Genomic DNA, 27,420 nt, shown 5'->3' on the forward strand with positions numbered 1-27,420 from the left:
ACGATTGTGGTGCACTATTATCCATATCGGTCATTTCCGCTTCAGGTTGTAGAGATGAACTCCCACTCCCACTCGGTAGAGAGTATTCAGCTTTACCAAATCTTTTCTTAAACCTCAAAAATTGTCGCCTCTCTACTATTGTTGTGAGGAACGGCTTTCCATTATCCAAAAAATAAGCAAGGTAAGCCGAAGTCTCAAAATTAAAGTCGTCGTCTTGAATGGCGTCAAGAGTTGGCATGAATGAAGCCCTATTGTTCCAAGCATTAATGTAGGTTGCATGCTTCTCAACCCAATTAACGCTTTCTTTACGACGACCATCAAATCTGTACAGGTCGTCATGCGTCTCAACCCAATTCACTGGACGACGACCATCTAAGTTTTGGAGGAGGTCATGATCCCATGGACTCCGCGGAATAGGTTGGTGGAAGTGGAATTGCCTCAGCACACTATCCCCAAATTGGATCTCAACAAAAGCAAAATTGATCAATGGTGTAACAACACACCAATATTGAAACCCATCTAAAATATCGTGTGGTATCAACGCAAATAATTCTTCATTCATATATGGTCTCCAATTAAACTGTAAAATTACAAAAACAATAAAATTGATTTAAATCAAATAATATAGTTAATTTAAATAATAATTAAAAAATACAGATTATGCATACCTCCTTTTTGGCCTTAATGTCGATCTTCAACCTGAACTCTTTAATGTTGTTGTGCACCAACCCTGTGCCTTCAATTTTATGCCTCCATCTGTATATCAATCAAAACAAAAATAGAGACATTTTGTTCAATAATTTTAATCAAAATAAATATTTTTTAATTAATATTTTATATTAAAATAGAGGATTCATATTACCTTCCGGCAAGTGGAAAGTCAACCGCAGTCCGACTAATCGATGTCAAAAACGGAAGTCTATGCCAATCCCATGATTGTAGCAGCAACAGACATCCACCGATTTCTACTGTATTATTATCATTCACGACTAATGACGCCTTGCACATCTCACGATACAAGAACGCCAATATCGCCGAACCCCAGCTATATTGCCTACAATTCTCAAAATTTGTTAAAAAAAGAAGATACTGAGTGTGAACATAACTACCGGATTTATCAGGCATCAAAATTCCCCCAATCAATTGTAATATATATGCTCGTGTTGCATATATAATTTCGTGCTCCGTACTATTTGATTGAAGTTGAAATTCATTCTTCAACCATGACAACCTCACCCGCCACCCTTTACACTCTGGTGGTACGGGCGCTTTCCCAAGAAACAAGTTGCAAAGTTGTTCCACCTTATTAAACTCATGTGACATTACCACCGGCATCCCATTAGTTTGGACCCCGAGTTGTATTGCCACATCCTCCAAAGTTATCGTGCATTCGCCACACGGCAAATGAAACGTGTGCGTTTCTGGTCTCCAACGTTCAATCAACGCACTGATCAAACCTGGGACCAACTTGTAATCTCGCACAAATGTTATATACCAAATCCAGCCTCTTGCAAATTTTCTTCTATCAGTGGGTGTGGCTTGGGCACTTTATGTAGTCGAAGACGAAGGACTCGCTGCTCGTCCTCCTACAATTAAATATTTCAAAAAAATTATCACAATCATAAAATAATATTCAAATATTTATTAATTATAATTCATTAAACAAATATTTTATTCACCATTATTCCCAAATGACTTGAAATATGTTCATTGTCAAGCCTCAACAGTGGAATTTGGTCAGCCATTGGAATGAATCTGTAAAAAAAATTAAACAACAATATTTAAAAAATTATTTAATATAATCTAATATAAACTAACTAACTAATTTACAACACTAAACTTTAATATAATAACTTATAATATAATAAACTAATAAACTAACAAACTAAACTTTTTAAAATATAAGTTAAACGTAAACGCTAAACCCTTAAACAACTAATAAAATATTCTTTTATATAACTAAAACTAACTAATAAACTATTTTTTCATTATAATATACTACTAATAAACTTACTAACTAATTTTTTATATAATATAAATTCAACAAACAAATATAACTTAACTATTTAACTAACACAAACTAATTAAATAATTTTTTTTATATAACTAACTATTAACAAAACAAACTAATTAATTATTTTTTAACTATATAACTATCAAACATATACTAATTAAATAATTTTTAATTTATGTATACTATAACTTAAACTAACAATCATATAACCCTAAACTAACGAACTAATTAACTGCTTTTTGTTTTACCCTAAACCCTAAACTAACAAATTAAACATTTATAATAATAAACTAATTTAAATATAAAAAAATTTACCTTATCTCCCTTTCTTCTTCTTACTTTCCTTTCTCCCTTTCTTTCTTTCTCGGCTGCAATCTCTTATCCCTTTCTTCGGCTACAATCTCGGCAACCAAGCTCTGGATGCAATCTCTTCTCCCTTTCTTTCTTTCTTTTATGTTCTCACGATAATGCACACCCCATATATAACCGGCTGCCTCAATTATTTCACCAATAATTCACGCAGCAATGGTTCAATTATTGTACCAATAATTCACGGCTCAAATGGTTCACATGCATGCATCAATAGCTGTAGGCATGCAGCGGGGAGCATGAGGGGGAGCACGTGAAGGAATCTAAGTTGTGGCTGTATGTGCATGCATGAGGTCTCGTGAGCTAGGACTACATGGGACTACATGGCGACCTACTTGGTCGCCGGGACTACATGGCGACCTACAAGGTCGCCGGGACTACATGGCGACCTACAAGGTCGCTGGGACTACATGGCGACCTACAAGGTCGCCCAGGCTGCATGGCGACCTCTCCATTGGCTCGTCTAAGACTGCATGGCGACCTCTCCTCGTATAAGACTGCATGGCGACCTCTCCATTGGCTCGTATGGCTCGTATATGGCTTGTATGGCTCGTATGTCACCCCGTATGGCTCGTATGTCACCCCGTATGTCGCCTGGATTGCATGGCGTCCTACAAGATCGCCTGGATTGCATGGCGTCCTATGGCCATCACTGTAGAATTCACCCCATTTCAACAATTAATCTGGGATGTGCACTATATCGTGAATAAAAAAGTTTGAGAACATTATCTCGTAAATTCACCCGTGGATTTTACCTTATTTTACCAAACAAGGTTCTTGTGCCCACGTGTCTGGAGGGTGAATTCATGAGATAATGTTCTCGAACTTTTTTATTCACGATATAGTGCACATCCCAGATTAATTGTTGAAATAGGGTGAATTCTACAGTGATGGCCATAGGACGCCATGCAATCCAGGCGATCTTGTAGGACGCCATGCAATCCAGGCGACATACGGGGTGACATACGAGCCATACGGGGTGACATACGAGCCATACAAGCCATATACGAGCCATACGAGCCAATGGAGAGGTCGCCATGCAGTCTTATACGAGGAGAGGTCGCCATGCAGTCACCATGCAGTCTTAGACGAGCCAATGGAGAGGTCGCCATGCAGCCTGGGCGACCTTGTAGGTCGCCATGTAGTCCCGGCGACCTTGTAGGTCGCCATGTAGTCCCGGCGACCAAGTAGGTCGCCATGTAGTCCCATGTAGTCCTAGCTCACGAGACCTCATGCATGCACATGCAGCCACAACTTAGATTCCTTCACGTGCTCCCCCTCCTGCTCCCCGCTGCATGCCTACAGCTATTGATGCATGCATGTGAACCATTTGAGTCGTGAATTATTGGTACAATAATTGAACCATTGTTGCATGAATTATTGGTGAAATAATTGAGGCAGCCGGTTATATATGGGGTGTGCATTATCGTGAGAACATAAAAGAAAGAAAGAAAGGGAGAAGAGATTGAAGCCAGAGCTTGGTCGCCGAGATTGCAGCCGAAGAAAGGGAGAAGAGATTGCAGCCGAGAAAGAAAGAAAGGGAGAAAGGAAAGTAAGAAGAAGAAAGGGAGATAAGGTAAAAAAATTTTATATTTAAATTAGTTTATTATTATAAATGTTTAATTTGTTAGTTTAGGGTTTAGGGTAAAACAAAAAACAGTTAATTAGTTTGTTAGTTTAGGGTTATATGATTGTTAGTTTAAGTTATAGTATACATAAATTAAAAATTATTTAATTAGTATATGTTTGATAGTTGTATAGTTAAAAAATAATTAATTAGTTTGTTTTGTTAATAGTTAGTTATATAAAAAAATTATTTAATTAGTTTGTGTTAGTTAAATAATTAAGTTATATTTGTTTGTTGAATTTATATTATATAAAAAATTAGTTAGTAAGTTTATTAGGAGTATATTATAATGAAAAAAATAGTTTATTAGTTAGTTTTAGTTATATAAAAGAATATTTTATTAGTTGTTTAAGGGTTTAGCGTTTACGTTTAACTTATATTTTAAAAAGTTTAGTTTGTTAGTTTATTAGTTTATTATATTATAAGTTATTATATTAAAGTTTAGTGTTGTAAATTAGTTAGTTAGTTTATATTAGATTATATTAAATGATTTTTTAAATATTGTTGTTTATTTTTTTTTTACAGATTCATTCCAATGGCTGACCAAATTCCACTGTTGAGGCTTGACAATGAACATATTTCAAGTTATTTGGGAGTAATGGTGAATAAAATATTTGTTTAATGAATTATAATTAATAAATATTTGAATATTATTTTATGATTGTGATAATTTTTTTGAAATATTTAATTGTAGGAGGACGAGCAGCGAGTCCTTCGTCTTCGACTACATAAAGTGCCCAAGCCACACCCACTGATAGAAGAAAATTTGCAAGAGGCTGGATTTTGGTATATAACATTTGTGCGAGATTACAAGTTGGTCCCAGGTTTGATCAGTGCGTTGATTGAACGTTGGAGACCAGAAACGCACATGTTTCATTTGCCGTGTGGCGAATGCACGATAACTTTGGAGGATGTGGCAATGCAACTCGGGGTCCAAACTAATGGGATGCCGGTGGTAATGTCACATGAGTTTAATAAGGTGGAACAACTTTGCAACTTGTTTCTTGGGAAAGCGCCCGTACCACCAGAGTGTAAAGGGTGGCGGGTGAGGTTGTCATGGTTGAAGAATGAATTTCAACTTCAATCAAATAATACGGAGCACGAAATTATATATGCAACACGAGCATATATATTACAATTGATTGGGGGAATTTTGATGCCTGATAAATCTGGTAGTTATGTTCACACTCAGTATCTTCTTTTTTTAACAAATTTTGAGAATTGTAGGCAATATAGCTGGGGTTCGGCGATATTGGCGTTCTTGTATCGTGAGATGTGCAAGGCGTCATTAGTCGTGAATGATAATAATACAGTAGAAATCGGTGGATGTCTGTTGCTGCTACAATCATGGGCTTGGCATAGACTTCCGTTTTTGACACCGATTAGTCGGACTGCGGTTGACTTTCCACTTGTCGGAAGGTAATATGAATCCTCTATTTTAATATAAAATATTAATTAAAAAATATTTATTTTGATTAAAATTATTGAACAAAATGTCTCTATTTTTGTTTTGATTGATATACAGATGGAGGCATAAAATTGAAGGCACAGGGTTGGTGCACAACAACATTAAAGAGTTCAGGTTGAAGATCGACATTAAGGCCAAAAAGGAGGTATGCATAATCTGTATTTTTTAATTATTATTTAAATTAACTATATTATTTGATTCAAATCAATTTTATTGTTTTTGTAATTTTACAGTTTAATTGGAGATCATACATGAATGAAGAATTATTTGCGTTGATACCGCACGATATTTTAGATGGGTTTCAATATTGGTGTGCTGTTACACCATTGATCAATTTTGCTTTTGTTGAGATCCAATTTGGGGATAGTGTGCTGAGGCAATTCCACTTCCACCAACCTATTCCGCGGAGTCCATGGGATCATGACCTCCTCCAAAACTTAGATGGTCGTCGTCCAGTGAATTGGGTTGAGACGCATGACGACCTGCACAGATTTGATGGTCGTCGTAAAGAAAACGTTAATTGGGTTGAGAAGCATGCAACCTACATTAATGCTTGGAACAATAGGGCTTCATTCATGCCAACTCTTGACGCCATTCAAGACGACGACTTTAATTTTGAGACTTCGGCTTACCTTGCTTATTTTTTGGATAATGGAAAGCCGTTCCTCACAACAATAGTAGAGAGGCGACAATTTTTGAGGTTTAAGAAAAGATTTGGTAAAACTGAATATTCTCTACCGAGTGGGAGTGGGAGTTCATCTCTACAACCTGAAGCGGAAATGACCGATGTGGATAATAGCGCACCACAATCGTTGCATCACGCAATTGATGATTCTACTGTCCCGGCATACATACCAGAGTTTGTGCAGCCTGAGGCACCCATCTATTCTCATACGTTTTCGTCGACGTATGACTTTGAACACATGACAGTTCAAATACCCCCAATGAATGAGGGGGATGGGTACAATACTCCTGAGCCACAACGGCCACAACGTATCAGACGTCCGCCCCGACATTATCATTCAACAACACCCCGGCATCGACAACAATTGTAAACTCGTTTGCTATTTATTACAAATTATTTATTGAAATTAGACTAGTTTTTTTAACCTTAACAATGATTTTTAGTATCAAATCATTACTAGTATCAAATAATTAAATATTTAGTAAATCAACTATTTTAAATCATTAGCATCAAATAATTAAATATTAACAATAAATCCTTATTAATAATAATTAGTAAATCATTAGTATCAAATCATTAAATATTTAAAAATCATTAATAAATTCGACTATGTATAAATTTAAACTCAGTAATCCACACTTGTACACTCATTTGTTAGTATTCTATAATTATTAGTAATAATTATTAAATCATTAGTATTAAATCATTATTATAAATAATTACTAAATAATAACTAAATAATTATTATAAAATCATTATTATAATGATTATTATCAAATCATTACTAAATCATCAAATCATTAAATATTTAAATCATTATTAAATCATTTTTATAATGATTATTACTATATCATTATTATAATGATTATTATCAAATCATTACTATAATGATTATTATCAAATCATTACTAAATCATCAAATCATTAAATATTTAAATCATTATTAAATTATTTTATAATGATTAATAAATACATAGAAATACATATATGATTACTAATGATGAGGCCTATATCTTGGTAAATTAGGACAATTATTTTTTGAATGGCCTTCACCCCTACATAATCCGCATCTCTTTGCTTGACCTCTCTCTATAGCATGGAAATCCATACTGGTATGAATTCGAGTGGACTCAGGTCGACCCTTTGGACTTCTGCGAAGCATTGGATTTGGTAGCCATTCATCATGATCCTTTTTGGGCCAATATGATTCATTCAGGATCTGTCTGAACACATAGCTGTAGACATTTAATATCCTACGTAGGTGGAAGCATTCATCAACATAAGTGTATGAGCTTACACCAGCATACATACATGCAGCGACTGCATGAGCACATGGATATTTCCATGCCTGAAAACGACCACAATCACACCATTTGTGTCATAAATCAACTCTAAATGTTTGGTCTTCTCCTCCGACGTTACGACGTATGCACGACACGACAAAAGTATGACCAACTCGGTCGAAATTATGAACAACCATTGATGTTGCCAATCGCTCATTTGCTTCCATTGATTCCACCACTGTAGGAGCCCAAGTTTTACCTCTATTTATGAGACTCTCAATTTCCTTGCCTTTGTCCGACCAAACTTTACCCAGTCTAAAGTACGTCTCTTTCACCACACTCGCTATTGGGAGATGGCGTGTACCTTTTAGTACCGAATTAATGGCCTCAACAAGGTTTGTGGTCATATGTCCGTATCTCTGACCTTCATCGTATGCTTGCGACCATTTTTCCCGCGGTATTTTTGAAGCCCACTTCCAAACACGCTGATCATCGTAAAATACTTTCAAATTCTCCAATATCTTGTCAAAATTTGGTCGACGTAGTTCGTATCCTGTTCCATAATATATTGTGTTAAACCACAATTAAAAAAACCACGTAAAAAATACACAAATATTGAAAATAAAACTTACCCATGCTGACTATCTCGCTACGAATATGTGCGTTATGAAACTGGTCGATACTATTCTTGCCAATATGACGGATACAAAATGTCGGATATGCATACGGAGGTATCCAACGACTTCTTGGTCGTTCAATTGCCGCCAAAATACCCGTTCCTCTATCGGATATCAAGCAAACTCCATCTTCACGAACGACATATTGACGTAGATTGGTCAGAAAGAAATCCCAAGCCTCTGTTGTCTCTCCCTCAACAATGGCGAATGCAATTGGGAAGATATTTCGCTCACTATCTTGAGCAACTGCCATCAAAAGTACATACCTATATTGACCATACAACCACGTACCATCTACTTGGATCATACGTTTGCAAAATGGAAATCCTTCAATACATGCCTTGAATGCCCAAAATAGTCTATGAAATATTTTCTTCCCTGGCAGAAGTTGACCTTCTTCATCATATGCGGGCATGGTTTGAGACTTCACTATAGTTCCTGGGATAAATCGCTTCATTGCTTGTAGCAAATGTGGTAGCTCATTGTACGATGTATCCCAATCTCCATACGTCAATTTCATTGCCTTCATTTTCGCATTCCACACCTTGCCATATTTTACTTGATATCCAAATTGGCTTCGAATAGATGCAGCTAACACTGAACAAGATATCCTTGGATCTTTTTCAACCATCGCCTTCACGTATTCACATATTACATCGGAGTCCAATAGTCGGTGGTCTTGTTCGATGGAGTTTCGCAAACATGTGTGTGAACCATTGTACCTCGTGATGACCCAAACATCGTGCCTTTGATTTTTCGACACTCTGATCTTCCACTTGCACTCTGGGCCATATTTTACACACTTTGCGTATAGGGTTTTCTGGTTGGACTCTGCAACATAGACATCAACATGGCATTTGATGCAGTACTCTTTAATCGCCAGCGTAGCTTCATTTTTTCCTCTGAATTGCACCCCAACTGAAAATTCACCAGAATTATCGAATGATTCAGTCATTTGGTACGGAGGTAAATGTGGCATGTCTGGGAATTCAGGTGCCCTCATTGCATCATAGTCTATCTCGTACATGTGAGGAGTAGCTTCATACGGTGTCGGAACTTCATGAATTGCACCTCCACCAAAAATATTTTCGTCGCCGCCCAAAACGGGTTCTTCAGTTTCTTCATCTTCGCTTGAATCATCATGAATTTCTCCCCATCGATTTTCAGCGTCAATATCAACAACCAATTCCGGTATGTTTCTCGTCTCATACTCTCCTGCTGTAGATGTCCCCCCGACTTCATTTACACTTTCCAATAGTGCCATAAAACTGTTCGGGAACCTGTATGTCGGCTCCTCAAACTGACTATATAAAGCCATTTCAGATGGATTTTGAGCCACACCTCTTGATGACCCAGGAACATCACATATGTTACGCACATCAACAAATAATTCAATAACTGCTATATTGGTTGACTCATGTAATCCAACCATGGTTCCAATATCATCATCTTCTTCAAGTGGAACTGCAGCATATCTGAGTGGGTTAGAGCATATTATAAACCTATACCTCAAACCATCAACTGCAGCTCGAATTTTTCTTTTTATCTTATGCTTCATTTCTATAAATGTGATGTCTTTTTTGAACATCATATTTATTGGTTTTTCAGACTGAAAAACTACTCCGACCTCATTTTCCATAATCTGTCCATTATAATAGACAATCGTGAAAAAGTTGTTGCTCATTTTCTCTACAAATAAAAAAATAAATTAATTTAGATTAAAAAATTAGATAAGATAATTTCATAAATTATTAAATATAATATAATATACTATTATATTAATGATCAAATAAAATTTATTATTTAACTTTATTGATTGCTTACTATTAAACCTAATAATGATTTGATAATTACTATTAATCTAATGATTTGATATTTAATGATTTAATAATAATATGATTTAGTCATAATCACTAATAATTATTTATTATAAATATTTAATGATTTAGATTTGATACTAATCATTTAATAATTATTACTAATAATAATGATTAGTTTGATAATTTTTTTTATTTTTTAAAAATATCAAACAAATTTGTTAGGCAAAACTGTTGAGATAATGTTCTCGAAATAATTATTTCGCGAGATAATGCGTTGTCCGGATTATTTCATTCAATTAATTTTTACTTCTTACTAATATACACATACAATGTAAATTAAACAAAATATTTTTAAAACAACACTAAATATTTTTAAACACAATATTTTTTAAAACGGAAATTATCTCGCACAAATTAGTTTATATAATCTAATATAAACTTACTAACTAACTAATTTACACATACACAACAACAAAAAATGGACAACAAAAAATAATAAATTACTCACGTCTTTATGCCTTCTTCCTTTACTTTCTTTTCCTGCCTTGTTTCTTTCTTCGAATCAATCTGTACGTGGGCAAATGTTGTGAAATAATGTCCTGTATGTGTAAACAAAATATTTATTTAAACAACAATATCTCCCACAAATTAATTTTATATAATCTAATATATTATAATATACCTTAAACTAATAAACTATTTCTTTATTATAATATAACTTAGTTAAAATAACAAACTAATTAAGCACTAATTAATTTTTTTATGATATAACTTCAACTTCAACGAACAACCTAATATACGTTTAAAGACACTAACAAATTAATTAATATTTTTTTATATTTAATAACTTAAACTAAGAAACTAATTAACTAATTTTTTATATAATATAATATATAACTTAAACTAATAAACTAATATAATATAACTTAAACTAACAAACTAATAATTTATACTAACAAACTAATTAACTAGATTTTAGTTTTACCCTAAACCCGAAACTAACAAACTAATAATTTCATATAATAAACTAAATTAAACAATAAAAAAATTACCTCACGAACTATGTTTGAGCCTTTATCTTCTTTTCTTCTTCTTCCTTTTATTTCTCTCGGCAAAGTTTATATGTTCTTATGCTTCTAGTTCTGCTTGTGCTTCTACCCTAAACACCATATCCTTTATATAAAGCAACTGAGCGTTGGACAGAGTCATTAAATTTGACTGTTGAAGCAAATAATATTAGCATTGCATCGTATAACTATTGAGCATTGAAAGGCTGCAATTGAACAATAATATTTGCTGCATTTGGCAGCTAAATTAACGCTGCAATAACGCAACTATAGATGCAACACATGCAGCTACGGATGCAGGAATCTCTCAGCTATGATGCAACGCATGCATGCAGCTAGGAAAGTCCCAGAGCTTGGTCGCCGAGACTCCATGGCGACCTACCTACCATGCCGTGACTCAATGGCGACCTACACCGTTCGACGTGCATGTCCCATGCACAGTTCCCACGTCCCAAGCACAGCATGCATCCCACAACTCCCCCATGCATGCTCCAATACTATTTGATTGCATGGCGACCTACACCTCCACACAGGTCGCCCGGATGCCATGGCGACCTCCAAGGTCGCCCGGATGCCATGACGACCTCCAAGGTTGCTGTAGAATTCACCCCATTTCAGCAATTAATCTGGGATGTGCATTATATCGTGAATAAAAAAGTTCGAGAACATTATCTCGTGAATTCACCCTAAAATCCACATTCTTTTTATTGAAAAATACATTTAGTTGAGATATTCATCTTAATTTTAAAATTTAAATTACCAAACATATTTTTTATGTAAATCAAAACATCAATTAATTGAGATATTACATCGAATAATGATAAAATTAATAAAATATATCTTTACTCTCGTGATAAAATAAGAACTATTTTCGTAAACAATCTTATGAATATCCTAATTTAATAAATTTAGAAAATAAAACCATTTATGTTTAAGATGATAATTACAATTATTAGACTAAAAATTTAATTTCCCGCGATAATGACGCGCGAGAAATCTAAAAAAGACAAAACGAGGCAACGTCACGCAATCAACCCCGCCAAAACACACAAGAACAAAGGTACGTACATTGCACGCGATTACCAAACCCCTTCTTTGAAACTCTTCCCCTGTTTAACACAAATCGTCTTATCAGTTATCTCATTCTGTTATTCATTTCTCTTATTCAGAAATAGAAGAAAGAAAAGGGGGAAAAAACAGAAATGGAAGATTATATTTATTCGTTCAGTTCATTCTTAGTTCGCTCTAGAGTTTCTGTCAATCTGTTCCTTTCACAATTCGAACCTCTGGCTCTGCTCCTCGCCCTTCTCCTCACTCTCCTCGTCGCACGTGTGCTTCACTCGCTTTTTTCCGTTATTCACGACAAAGGGCTCAAAGATACGCTCCTAGGCTTGTTCATGAGTTCATTCAAGTAATCTATTAAAATCACTATCTTTTTATTTGATTTTAAGTTTCTGAGCGGAAGTATTCCTTTTCGTTGACTAATCTAATCCATTCGGTTTCCGTTTTGCAAAAGGTTGATTCCTGGCGGTAAGAGTTATATTGACGCGGAGAAGCAAAAGGTCATACGACATATAAAGAGAGAAATATATATTTTTGTATAATTCAAGTCATATTTATTGATTTTTTTGGCATCAAATTTTTACGTGCAGTTTTGTCCATGCAGTGGATTAATTTTTAGTTCTCTGATTCGTACATTAGAAAAATTCTTCTTCTTTTCCTTTTTGTTTGGGCAATAAATGAAATAACTGGAAGCATTTATTTCGTGTCCGCTGAGTTGCATTCAAAGCATTAGTTAGTTTATTGGTATTATGATTCAACAGAAATTCCAACTCTGGCTGCTACAATTCCCTGGATTTATTTAACTGCATTTATTTGGCATCATAGACTATGATTTTCATTTTCTCTCTAATTGGGATTAAGTATTTTGTACCTACTTTTTTTTTTTCATTTATTAAGGAATTCATAAATAGATCAAAGGCTTGCAGTTTGGGTTGTGACACTGTAGTAGGGTCGCAGTTGTCCTATTGTTTGGTATTTTTCAAGATGGAAACGGACTTGATCTTTGTTTGGACTTTTAACTAAGCATGAGTATTGTTTTCATTTAACTGAAAGAGGTTATGAGAGAAATAATGTTGGAATTTGGTGTGCAAAAGCCAAAGCCTAAAATGACACCATTAAGGGTGTTTTTATTTATTTATTATGCAGCGATACAGTGGAAGCTAAGTGTTCCTTACACTCCTTTGACTGTTATATTTTAATTCTCCCTAATGGCTGAAATTTTGCTTAAGTGAGCGATTATTCATTATAGCCTGAATAAAAGAAGGTTTTGTCATTGTTCACGTGTTGCTGAGAAACTTGTTTTCTTGCTTCTAGGACTAGAGTGCCAATTTCTTCTCTAGATGCATCATGCAACTTTATTTTCAAATTTTTGTTCTATAAATTTTATGCGTCACTCAATCAGGACTAAGAACATTTTGTCTTAAATGATAAGATCTTTCCGTCTTGAAATTAGGATTGAGTATAATTTGGTACATGTACCGGTCTGCTGAACAATGCAGATTGTGGACAAGTGGCAATCAGGTAGCAAATCCAAAAGAGACGAATGGAGGACAGAGTTGCCGACCACAGGTTTTGGAGAGGGCATTATAGAAGATATGAAAGATGCAAAGAGCAAGGATGTTGATTGGAAAGGAAAATGCTCTGGTACAGTGTATGTTTATAATTTTCTAGGAATTTTTTTTTTGTGTTTTGCTACATCAAATATAAATATCAATTTTGTTGAATTATGCTTGAGATTGATAAGTTCTTGGTTTACTTTGGTCCAGGTACATTGGTGGAAGTGAATCTGAAGGACATTTTTCTTTGATCAGTGAGGCATGTTCAATGTCAGTAAGATACCCCAAATGTGTCGTCCTATATTCCTAAGAACATCTCTATTCTTTTACTATTTGCAATGCTTGAAACTTACTTGATTGCACTGCAAGTTGCATGGAATTACTATACAGTATCTTGGTTTCCGGCAAAAGGTGTTAAAATACACTATTTGCACGAGTTAAAAATTTCTGTGTATATATATAAATATAATTATAACTGCAAAGAAATTATGTCTGCCCCATTCTGCTTTCAGCTACCCATCTTTAAAAAAGATGTTGACTATTTTCAGGTTTCAACATACCAATCCATTACATTTAGATGTGTTCCAGAGTGTGGGGCGATTTGAGGCTGAAGTGGTTGCTATGACAGCGGATCTACTTGGCAGTAAAGAGAAGGCCTCTGGAGGACAAGTTCGTGGAAACATGACATCTGGAGAAACTGAGAGCATATTGTTTGCTGTGAAAACATCTCGGGATTACATGAAGATGAAGACAGGGATTACAAAGCCAGAAATGTAAGGGATAGCTGAATCTATTCCCAAGCATATTATTTCATTAATTTCTTATCAATACCAATTTTATCAATTTGAATTAATCTATTCCCAAGCATAGGGTGATAGCTGAATCTGCACATTCTGCATATGACAAGGCAGCACAATATTTTAATATCAAGCTCCGCAGTGTCCCTGTCAATAAGGAATTTAAAGCAGATGTGAAAGCCATCAGACAACATATTAACAGAAACACTATCATGGTATAAGTGCTTATATTATTTTAGCTTTTTAGCTAAGTTCTTTGTTATAAAGTTGGCCTGACAAAAGTCTTATGTTTCTGCAGATTGTTGGATCTGCTCCTGGGTTTCCTCATGGAATCATTGACCCTATTGAGGTACGCCACTACTCATTACATTTTTAACAGGGTAGGAAAAGCTTTTAAATGTAATTTTATCAATGTTATATTTTACTTGTGGGCCTTACTGATAAAATATAACATCTTTCTCACAGGAGCTAGGTAAACTGGCTGATAGCTATGGAATTTGTTTCCATGTTGACCTTTGTCTTGGTGGCTTCGTATTGCCTTTTGCTCGTAAACTCGGGTATATGCTTCTGAACTCTCATTTGTATGACATTATATTATTTATTTTCTTTTTGGACTAAGATATTAGAGTTGTGGTTGTCATCTTGTCATTTTTATGTTTGGTTCTTGTTCTTTGAAGGCATAAAGTTCTCTATTGTTGATTTCGTGCCGACTTCCCTCATTAAGCAACTGTCTTCAGGTCATCAGTAAAACGTTGTCAAAATTGATGTCAGCCTGTTTTTAGTGTTTTTAGTTTAAATGACTAACTGATTATTCACTTTATTCTGAAGAAGTTGAGTGTTTTTCCCCTTTAAGGGAAATTTTTTTAATCTCCCTTATGCTGTTGTTGAATGTGCTAAGGTTTTCTTACTCTGGAAAAATGCCTTCACCTTGATCAACATCCTTTTCCCTCATGAATGAATAATTTTCCTATTCGAGTTTTCGATGCCATTGGGATGATGTTATCTGTGTAACCAGTAAATCGGGTGCAGTTTTATCAGAAAACTGTTTTATGAGATTGGGCTAACTTTATTCACCATTTCAGTGTTTCACTATGATACTATCAATACCTTCCTTCGTCGTTTTTTTATTTCATCTTAATTAGCATATGCCTTGTATGGACTACAGGTAGTGATATTCACTGTTTGACGCGTGAATGCTTGTTTGGAAATGTTACTGTTTTGTTTTTGAATCGAGTTAGACAGTATATCTGGGAGCATAAGCTCTTAATGTTTCTGTTCTGTCTTTATCTGAGGAATTTTGCCTAAAACTGGATTGGTTATCTTATCTGTTCCCCTTGTCTCAGGTACCAAATTCCACCATTTGATTTCACTGTTAAGGGAGTAACTTCAGTTTCAATCGATGTGCATAAATATGGGCTGGCTCCTAAAGGAACAAGTGTTGTTCTTTACAGAAATCATGAAATTAGAAAGGTACATATCAGTTCTATTATTTGATTATATATATTTGCTAGCGTAAAAAAATTAAATTGGTGATTTGGAGGTATACATCTACTGGGAAATGTAAATTTTATGCACAAGTTCTGTAATGTGTATTATCTATTTTTGTCTCTTTGATTCTGCCTTTTGCTTATGCACATTCTACTAGCAGAAACTTGAATAGAAATGTCAAGATTAATTTTCTGATAATATTGGATAACCTGTAGGGTTTATCTCAAATAATAGTCTAATATATTTTCTTACGTTTCTGATCAAAGTTCTTTATGATATGTTTTTCTTTTCATGTCATCTTGATTGGTGGCTACAAAATATTATGCTGGACTTCTTGGTTGATAGTTCTCCAACAGCATCAATTTGTAGCTGGCTGGTAGAATCTCTATTGTCAAAGAAAAGGAAAAAGAGAAATAAACTTGAGAAGGGAAAGGAGGGCGGGGAAATGCTTATGGTTGTTTCCAGCATATTAAAACTGAGGCGGCAGATTGCTTCTAGGATAGTATTTCAGATTGTCCCAATTAAAAATTTAAGATGAGACTGGATAGCAATAGCTCGGCATAACAAGGAGGATTACTTTGAAAAAGAGCAAATACTGTATTGATAATAGCCTTCAGATGCTAGAATCAATTTTTGCTTATGTAAGAAATGCTGTAGCAGTTCTCTGCATTATGAATGTGCTCAGGGACGGACACATGATTTTATGTTAGGATGTGCGAACTTAAGAACTTATATTAGAAATTTTGGGATCCAAACTTACCAAATTCCTAGGGACGCGAAACTAGATTATGAACATAAAATATAAAGAAAATACCTAAATTATATGGGAATTTGAAATTTCCAGGGGTGCAATCACATCCCAGCACCCCTCTATCCATCCCTGGCCGAGCTTAATTGTATTTGCTTAATTTTTTGTTCATGGCTAGTTAGGGGTTGTTTATTTACTTCAAAATGATTAAGCGCTGAATAATTCAAGTGTTGAATGATTCAAGTGCTGAATGATTCAGAGGCTCTGAATGTGACATGCTGTTTAATAACTGGCTCTGAATGATTCAGAATGTACTTCTGTGCTGAATCATTCAGTATTGTTTTGCTTAATCAATTAACACCGAATCATTCAGAGGTACGAAATAAACGCGCTGAATGATTCCATTAAGAGGTAACAAACAACCCCTTAATGAGTGGTCAGGTGGGCTGTATGTGTCTCCAACTATAGCTGGAAGCAGGCCGGGAGCATTGATTGCTGGAGCTTGGGCTGCAATGATGTCTCTGGGACAGCAAGGTAGCAAAATTCCATTTTAGTCTTCAACGCCTGAAGCTAGCAAATTGCCATCTGTACTATTAGATTATCCAGTTCTGTTTTTGGGCTGATTCTTTTCCTAACAATCCATAGGTTACCTGTAGAATACAAGAAAAATCATGGAAGCATCAAAGATGATCGAGAAAGGGTTCGAATTTGTTTCACTTTTTTCTACTGAATTCCTTAATTTTGAGATACATAGAATGACCACCACTTTAATTGCAGGATAAAGGAGATTCCGGAGTTGTTTATCATTGGAAAGCCGGACATGACAATTGTGCCATTTGGATCTTCTGTTCTAGACATATTTGAAGTCAATGATAGGGGTGCACAAAAAATTCGAATATCCGATTTTACGAAAAAAATATCCGAAACCGGATTTGGGAAAAACCGGTTTTTTTTAACCGGATCGGATTTTTTTAAACCGGTTATTTTAACCGGTTTGGAGAAAAAAACCTAGACCGGTTTTTTTACCGGATAAAAAACCGGTTTGAAAAAAACCGGTTTTTATCCGAAAAAAAAACCGGTCTGGGTTTAAAAAACTAGCCGTTAATATAGCCGTTGAGGGGGTTTTGTGACCGTTTTTGACCATTTTTTTCTTTAAAAAATTACCATTTTACCACCCTAAACATGTATAAATAGGTTGGGGATGTATTTGGTTGATTACAAATTTCTCAAATCTTATTACACAACACTTAAACATCTCTCAAATCTTATTTTTGTAATTTTTTGTTCATCATGAGTAACACGGTTGAATCTTCCGTCGGGGGAAACCTTGAAGTCGTGAGAGTGATCGAACACACTCGAAACAAAGACATTTGGGATCACTACGATTTATGTGAGATGTCAAATGGCTCGAGGAGGGCGCGTTGTAAACTTTGTCTAAAGTTTCTTGCATCGGAAGGAAACACAACGTTGAAGAACCATTTGACAAAATCATGCAAGACACTTCGCTTAAGATCAGATCCTAGTCAATCGAATCTTACACCGCAATGTGGTGTTTTTGTTTACGACAACGAAAAATTACGAGAAGCGTTTACAAAGTTCTTGATTACAAAAGTATTGCCGTTCGACCACTTTGATGATGAAGATTTCACGATAACAATTCAACAACTAATGCAACCACGTTATACTCAAGTAAGTCGTACTACCCTTAGAAGAGATGCTATAAAAATGTGGCGTACGGCGAGGGAAAAAATGATTTTAGGATTCCAAGAACACCATTATGGTGTGTCGCTTACATGTGACGTTTGGAGTTCCCCTCATAATACCGGAAATTCTTTTTTAGCCGTTACGTCACATTGGTTAGATCAAGATAATTGGCAAATGATGAAAAGAACAATCGCGTTTGAATTATTCGGTGAGCCGCATACCGGTGCTAATTTATTTACACTTTTAAAAAGAGTAATTTGTCTTTATAAATTAGAAAATAAAGTTTTTTCTATATCCTTTGATAATGCATCGAATAATACAAACGCGGTTCCAAGATTGAAAATATTACTTTCACCGATTTTAGACGGTGCGTTTTTTCATACCCGTTGCGTTGCACACATAATTAATTTATCCGTGCAAGCCGGTTTGGAGGTTATTGAGCCGATTAGATTAGAATTTAAAACAATGATAAAATCGGTTCTTTGTAACAACAACAAAAGACTAAATGATTATAAACGGTTTTGAAAGTCCGTTAATAAAAAAGCTTTGGGTCCTAATTTGGATTGTCCAACTCGTTGGAACTCAACTTAGATGATGATGCATACTGCCTTAAGACAAAGGGAAACATTGCAAACATTTCACGATCGGCTTTTCGAGAGGGGTCATGTCCCAAACATTTATCCGGATTCGAGTTGGGAAACTATAGCCAAAATAACCGATTTGCTTGAGGTTTTTAAAAATGCAACAACTTTTTTATCCGGTGTTTATTACCCTACTAGCCTGTTGGTTATTAATCAAATATTTTTGTTGGCTACCCGACTAAATGACTTTGAATTTGAAACCGAAGTTTTTCAAGAAATTGGCTTTGCAATGAAGGAAAAACTTTTAAAATATTTTAAGGAGATTCCCCCCATTTTTACTTGTGCCACCGCTTTAAACCCAACGTTAAATGTTGGTGGGGTTGAAACACTAATTGAACAAATTGCGTTTGCTTTTAATCTAACCGATGATGAACCCAACTTTGTCCAAAACCAAATAAATTATTTTAACAAATGTTTTCGAGACATGTTTGCAATTTATTTAACTAAATACGGATCAAGTAGTGTAATACACGATCAAATGAGAATGAATGCGGAATCATCTAGTAGACGTCCAAGTAACATAAATTTGAATCTTTTTAACACTCTTGTAAATTCCCAATCCAAACGATCACGTACTACCACCCCAAGTAGCGAGTTGGGAAATTACATGTCATGCGATTTTCTATCAAAAATGACATTTGAAGAGTTTGAAAGTTTGGATATTTTGGCTTGGTGGAAAGAAAAGGAAGCACAATTTCCGATTCTAGCCGCCATGGCCCGTGATTTACTAACCGTCCAAGCTTCTACGGTAGCTTCGGAATCCGGTTTTTCTGTTAGTGGCAGGGTTATATTGCAACGGATATCAAGACTAAGTCCCGAGTCGGTGGAAGTATGCATTTGTTTAAAGGATTATTTGGATGGAGCGGCTCGTAAGCAACATATCACCACCCTAGAAGATGCAATTGATGCCGATTTGGAAGCAAACTTACACATTGAAGAAGTCGAACTTGGAATATCCCCTCCAAACGAAGAAGGCGAAGATGATGAAGAAGAGATGACAATGTAGTTTATTTTATAACTTTATTTCAATTATCGTAAACTTTGTTTCAATTATCGAACTTGAAGTTTTTAAGTATTTGAATTTATCAAACTTGGAAGTATTTAAGTATTTCAATTATGTTGAGTTAATTAAGTATTTCAATTAAGTATTTGAATTTATCGAACTTGAGGTTTGATGCTTTCTCTTTGATTCTCTCTTGATTCTAGTTGCTTGATGTTTCTTGTCTTTGATCAATGGCTTCTAAGCTTGCTTAAATACACCTTGAATCAATTCTGAACGTTAGTGATAATTAATGAAGATAATATAGCCGTTTAAGTGTGAAAACATTTAATAAAAATGCTTGGAGCGTGGGGGAATCGGTACCCTCTCATAGGGAATCGGTTTCCTCTCATAGGGAATCGGTTCCCTAAGTGTAAAATTCAAATATTTCGACCGTTGAATAGGGGGAATCGGTACCCCCTATGGGGGAATCGGTTCCCTCCGAGCATTCTGGAAATCTCGGAGCCAAACCATTCAGTGAGGAATCGGTACCCCCTTGGGGGGAATCGGTTCCCTATGAGCAATCTGGAATATTAAAATCGGTTTTTTTATAACCGGGTTTTTAAAAAAATCGGTTTTTTTAAAACCGAAACCGGTTACACCGGTTAGGATATCCGGCCCTCCAAACCGGTTAAAAACCGAATCGGTTATTTTATAAACCGGTTTTTTTTCTATGGGAAAAAACCGGATCGGATAAAAACCGATCCGGATCGGATTGAAATCCGACAAATGTTCATCTCTAGTCAATGATATCATGTCTGGCAAAGGTTGGCATTTAAATGCATTGCAGATAGGGATGGGCATGGGTCGGGTTTTTGGTCCACCCAACCCGACCCGAGAACAAATGATCCTCCACCAGAGACCTGATCTGACCAAAATAAAATTTCACCGACCCGAAATAATTAAAAAATATTATTTTTATTCAATAAAAACAGTGACTTAATTGAAAAAAATTATATCTAGAAGGGTATTATTATAATTATTCATAAATATATAAGATAATTATATATATATATTTGGGTCGGGTCGGATATTTTTTACCCGAACAATTTTTTTTAAAAAACCGACCCCATCGGATCGGGTTGGGTCGAAACCCGTCGGGTTCGTGTCCAATGCCCATCCCTAATTGCATAGGCCCAACAGGTGAGCACTACTCTACCTCATTCTTTCCTTAATTCTGCGTTCGATCGAATTCCCTTTGATTGCGGATTTTAGCTTCTTCCACAGAATACCAGTGGTGTATTGTGTATTACTTGTGTTCGAGTTGGAATCTATTTCGAAATTTAACCTTTGTAGTAATGTCTATTATCGGAGACTAAGATTCTTTCTTTTTTTACGCGATTGAACCCAGCCTTCATATCTGTGTCACTCTTCAACATGTACCGGTTGTCGATACCTTCCTCCAGGATTTGAGGGAAGCCGTACAAACTGTATGCATTTCCGTTTCCTTTTAAATGAAAACACAAAAGTCGTCTTTGCCGCCAATTAACAATCAAATAGTTCATCAGCCATCAGGGAAATAATCTTGTAAGTGCTTTGTTTCAGGTGAAAGCAAATCCAGGGCCGATAAGCGGAGGCCTGGCACCCATATACGGTGCTGCAGGGAAGATGACCGATCGAGGCATGGTTCAAGAGTTGCTGGTAAATTACATGGACAGTACATGCTAATGTCCGATTCTATGCAATGCCGAGATGTCAAGTTTGATTTTAAGATCTGTAAGAGTGCATCCCTGATCCAACGGCTGCAAATAATTAGTGTTCGTCTCAGCCTATGATGTTAATACATGTCATTATTACCTTGTCATCCCATACCTCAGCTCTGATCCATTTGCATTCCGAAAATTAAACATTAGTTGTCATATTTTGTCTTTGAAATACTTGTTTTTCGAAATTGATCTACTTTTGTGATGTTATAATATGTGTTTAAGAAAATATTCAATTAATTGATTATTTTTCACGTGTTTTAACGTTTGACTATGTACAATTATGAATGACCAAGATTTTTTTAAAAGTTAAATTGAATTTAGAATCAGATGTAACTTATCTAAATTTGGATTGAGTCACATGATGGGTGGAGCAATATTATACTTGGATCAAGTTCAAATAAGGTCAAAATCCCGTCTCGACTTGTAACCATCTCTATTTGTAATACTTAAAAAAATATTTCGTTATTATAATCATAAAAGAATCATTATGTAATGTATACGGTTTCTATCTTTCGCAATCGGCAAAATTAGCTCTCGACTCTTTTCGCCTACTAAAGATAGAAAGATCGGTGTGTTCAATTTATCTATATTGGCATTGAATGTATGTTAACTGCATGAGGCTGATCTTGCACTGTTGGAATTTCATTTTCTTCATCTGATTGATTAACTGATGAATTTGGAGTCTCCTGTTGCTGCCTGCGGTGATGACATACATGACGACGGAGGGCAGTCATTACTTTAACCATGACATAGATTGGCAGGATGATTCCGGCAGTCCAAAGTAATACCTGTAAAACAAAAGAAGAGGTAAGTTTATAGTCTGAAAGTAGAGAATTTTCTTATATTCTTCAAATACATGGGGGGAATGGCTTACCGTAAATAACGGGAAAGTGTAGTCGTCGCTTACATTTAGTATGGAAGGAAGAACATGTCGAAAAACCAGAAGCATAAACTGCAGGCAAAAAGCAAGATAAATTAGAAAATCTGTGTATTTCTCCTTCGAAATGGTATACGATGTCTGTGTTCCAATGTTGTAAGAAGTCAAAACATAGACGAACTTACGATTATAGCAACGGTACGGTAACCTATCAAGCTTCTTGTAGTTGAAGCTAAATATTCATCGTAGCCAGAATCCAGTAAGCTATGATCTGTCGAGACCACTGCTATGAAGCGAGAATTGTTCAACTCCCTCCTAGAAATCTGCCAGTTCCCCCTGATAAAATTTGCAGAGAAAAATGAAACACTTTTAAGATCTCTTAACCGAGCTAGGGGTACTTAATACCTAAACAGCCATACTTTAAACAAAAGTTACCTGAAATTCATCGGAATATGCCCAATATGAAACAAGGGAGGTGGCGCAGTATAGCCTGGCTTGAATTGCTGAAATGCAGAAGATTTATGATCACATAAGTTCGGTCTAACATAATGCAATAGATACAACTATACCAATAAAAAAAACTCGCACGCTACCACATTCGAACAAGTCACGAAATGTAAAAATAAATAACCTGAAGGCATATTTCACAGGTAATGTTGCCCTTCTCATTGCACCATCTCTGTATACATCTGCGATGAGCATACTGAAATAAAAACAAAAGAGTATTAACCCACAAAATAGTTATGCCTCCTCAAATTTATACAATAACTTCAAAATTACTAGGGAATCGAAACTGATGATATATTCCAACTCCCAACCAGCAAAATCTACATAAAATTCATCACATCATTCACTGAAGATTGGAAACAAGTTATTGTCGAGAGCTCAAGGTGCACTCTAGGTGTTAGAGCCCTTACATTACGATGATGTGCAAGGTGCAACACGAAAGTGCGAATTCGATAGAAGTAAGGTGCTATATGTTTATGCATAAGCCTAAGATATATAACTATAATAAGAAGCTTGAAAGAGAGATCCAATTTACAGAACAAGCAAATTCTCACTTCTGTTTCGTAGCACTAAAGCGAAAAGACTAATCGCATGCAGTGACAACGCTGCAATCATTCACAACGAAATAATTGTTGGTTTCAAGTTTATCTAACCTTCAAGCTGCCAGAACAAGAACAAGGGGTCTCCATATTTGAATCTTCATCCTCATCCTGACATATCCAACACTCAACGATTTCCCCCGGGGTCGATGATTTCGGCTTCGGAGAAGGGTTGAATACCTTTGTGTCATCAAATGCCAATGCTGTGGCATGCAAAGATTGGTTCCTGCTTTCGATTGCAGCTTCCAATGTGGATTCAGTCAACAACCGGTCCACTAGTAACACTAAATGATCCCCCATATTCAGATGCACAGAAGAACACACAAGAATAGTTTTGATCAAGTTGTCTTGTTTACTTCCTCCTGTGTGTAAAAACTAGGAATCATTAAACACAATTCAAAAGCCAAATCATAGAATAGCTGATAGGAAAATTTTCCCAGAAATGAATGGTACAACCATTAAAAGTTAAAACCAAAAGGAAAAAAGATTGAACAGAAATGAATGGTACAGCAACAAAAGCACAATATATTGAAGCACAGATAAATATAGAAGTTAAAACTTCAAATATCTTTTTCAAAAAGTTAAAGTAGAGGAGGAAGCTGGAGAAATTAAAAGCCAAAAAAAGGACAAAGAAAATCCCAAAAAAGCAAACGAATTGGCATGAACCCATTGAAGAATTTGCATCAAAAAACATTCTAAAGTTAATCAGAATAAAGAAGGGGAAAGTACCCAGAGAAGCCAAAAAGAAAGGGTACTTTACCAAGCATAAATCATAACAAGAAAAGGGGGGGGGGAGGAAGAAACTTACAGGAAAGGGAACGTTTTTTGTTCAAGTAAAGGAGCTTCTTTTCTTTTCTCTGTTTTTTTTTTTCCTGTGAAAATTAAGCTTTGGGTTTTCTTTATTGACTGCAGAGTTCAACTTCGCAGTGTTTCGGGCCCTACCCTTTAGTTATTGGATCTTTTATACTAGGGTATTTTTGGTTTTTTGTATATGGGAGCTCATTGCTGTTTTGATTCTGGTGGCAGAGGAAGAAGAAGGTTCCTGGGATTAGCAGCCCGCATTTTCTAGTTAAACTACCCCTTGCTTGGCCTGATGGCTTGGCCTCGATGCAGGTGACCAGGTCTTGTGCTTGACATTGTCCAAGACAATACAGTAATCAAATTTCATTTCATTTGATTTTAATTTAAAATTTGATAAAAAAAAATAAACAAATAGTACTATTTTTTCTAGAAAAATATTGGGTCAGAAGAGATGAACTATACAAGTAGAGAGTTGTTCAGTTTGGACAACGCCCAGATAATATTTGTTTTCAGACCGGCTAAATCGAATTATATGTTCATAATAAAAAGAATTAATCACGTTTAGATTTATTTAAATGAGTTTTGCAGACTGATCATCGATTAATTTAGAAGTAGAATTTATTTAAAAGTTTAAGTATCACATTTGGTCCTCGACAAATCTTTTTTTTTTAGTATAACAATTAGAAACGGGTTAATTGGAGGTTTGAAGAACTCGCAGCAACGTGAAAGATAATTTCAAAGGTAACTCTAAGTAAATAATAGCAAAAATGGGGGTCATCGGCTCAAAGCAGCCAATCTATCTACAACCATATTCTGCTCATGACATATATGTGATATCTTTGTGATCCATTCAAGTTCGAGCAGTTCACGGATTTTAGTGACCAAAGTACTATATTGATGGGGCCTTTCATTGATCATTATGTAATTACCATTCCCAGTGACATTGATGATCAATACGAGTGAAAGAAAATATATATAGAGAGAGAGATCCAGAACTACCACTCATTTTCAATGCATCATCGGAAGGGCAAACGAATAGTGGGAGTTGAGACCTTGAATTGTAATAGTTGTAAAAGAGAAGTGGAATAACAATACGAGTGAGAGAAAATATTTGATATAAAAATATAGAGATTCCAGTGGTTGCAGTAATTGGAAAGGGCAATGGAGGACATATCACATGGCTTGCAATTTGTTCTTGTTTAAGTCGGCTTTGAAACTCCAAGTTCATAGCTGGGATCTTTAATATATTCTTATTGAGCTTCCCAAGAAGATGCCCACCTTTAGCTTAGCTTAGCTTATAAAATTGAATAATAAATCTAACTTTGTTTATGGACCGTTCAAGTTGCGTACCTTCATCGATACTCGATATTGCAACATTACCTGGTGTAAATGAAGATTTGAACTAATAACATTATATTTTATATTTGTGTTTGCTGGTTTACTTTTTAAAATGTTTATTTTTAATTTATATTTATTTAAATTTTTAATATCGTGTTTATATATATTTATCTATTGCTGCAGTTATTTATATTTGTTCATTTACTGTTTGCGAACATATTTATTTAATGTTTATTTATGGACCGTTCAAGTTGGGTATCTTCATTGATATTCGATTGCAACATTACCCTCTATTATCGTTGTAAATGAAGATTTGAACTAATAACATTATATTTTATATTTGTGTTTATTTATTTATTTTTAAAATCATTTATTTTAAGTTTATATTTATTTAAATTTCTAATATCGTGTTCATATACGTTTATTTATTGTTGAAGATATTCATATTTGTTCGTTTAATGTTTGTTTATATGTTAACAAACATATTCATTTAATGTTTCTCGATTATATTCATTTGCAAACCAAAAAATGGTAAATTTATGTCACTAGTGCTAACTCCTTAAGCTTTATAGTTTAAAATCCAAATTTTACTAACATTTAGTTTAATCTATACATTCACAAATATTTAAAAAATAAAAAAATAAAAAGTAAATGAGTTTATGAAAAGGCTTGACTCATTTATTTAACTTAATAAATAAATATTTTACAAACAACTCACTAAATACTACGTTCATTTACACCTCTACCCTCCATGCATTATTTTCTGAAGAATAAATATAAATTTTATTATGTTATCAACGGTCTAATATATAAGATAATATAAAGTTAAATATATTTAAATAGGGTTAGGATGCACTTACACCTACTATAAAACTTTAAATCAAATGCTGAGAGTAACTTTGTTTTTATTTCCAGTAAATATCTTCTTATTTTCTACTGTTAATCTCAATATTTGATTTTTCTTCATCAAACAATCTTAAAAATATATAAAACTAAAAAATTTATACTACATAATTAAATCTTTACCTATTTAAATATATTAATTTTAAAATAAATTTGAATAGTATGCGTAAATTTATTCTTAATAATTAAAAAATTTAAAACAAATACTATGTTATATTATTTTATTAGGAAAAATATTCGATATTTTTAGATTTACGAAAGAGAGAAAAATTGAAATAAAATTTGTAATAGAATTAATTGGAGGATAGTTCTGTTGTACGACAACTTAATATAAGGCTAAAGTAAGACGTTACCGAAAATGTTAATATTTTTTTTAACATTTTCGGTAGAACGCGACTTATAATGTTATTTTTTCTACTATAAATGTTAATTTCACTACCTAAAATAAGTATTTATGATATTAACATTTCCGGTAGAAAAATAATATTTTAAATAACGTCCGATATTAATATTTCTGATATAAAAATAATATTTTAAATAGCATCCTATCAAAAATTTTAAAAAATATTAACATTTTAGATAAAATCTTTTCTTAATCTTATATTAGAATATTTTCCTTATATATCCCTTAATTGGATGATATG

General features: G+C 34.6%; 1 protein-coding gene and 1 pseudogene across 1 annotated transcript; one reads left to right on the forward strand and one right to left on the reverse strand.

The window, feature by feature from the left end:
* Nucleotides 1-740: 740 nt before the first annotated feature.
* LOC120133952 lies at nt 741-25,483 on the forward strand (annotated as a pseudogene).
* On the reverse strand, nt 22,286-24,096 carry LOC120133951. The gene is made up of 6 exons (XM_039150436.1): nt 23,789-24,096; nt 23,260-23,331; nt 23,064-23,131; nt 22,814-22,964; nt 22,624-22,703; nt 22,286-22,540 (listed from the first exon to the last, which is right to left on the reverse strand). The coding sequence occupies exons 1-6, from the start codon at nt 24,032-24,034 to the stop codon at nt 22,336-22,338; spliced, it is 822 nt and encodes a 273-aa protein (XP_039006367.1). The 5' UTR covers nt 24,035-24,096; the 3' UTR covers nt 22,286-22,335.
* Nucleotides 25,484-27,420: the final 1,937 nt, after the last annotated feature.

This window comes from Hibiscus syriacus, unplaced genomic scaffold, assembly GCF_006381635.1.
Source record: "Hibiscus syriacus cultivar Baekdansim isolate YM2019G1 unplaced genomic scaffold, ASM638163v2 tig00110597_pilon, whole genome shotgun sequence".
Taxonomy (NCBI): domain Eukaryota; kingdom Viridiplantae; phylum Streptophyta; class Magnoliopsida; order Malvales; family Malvaceae; genus Hibiscus; species Hibiscus syriacus.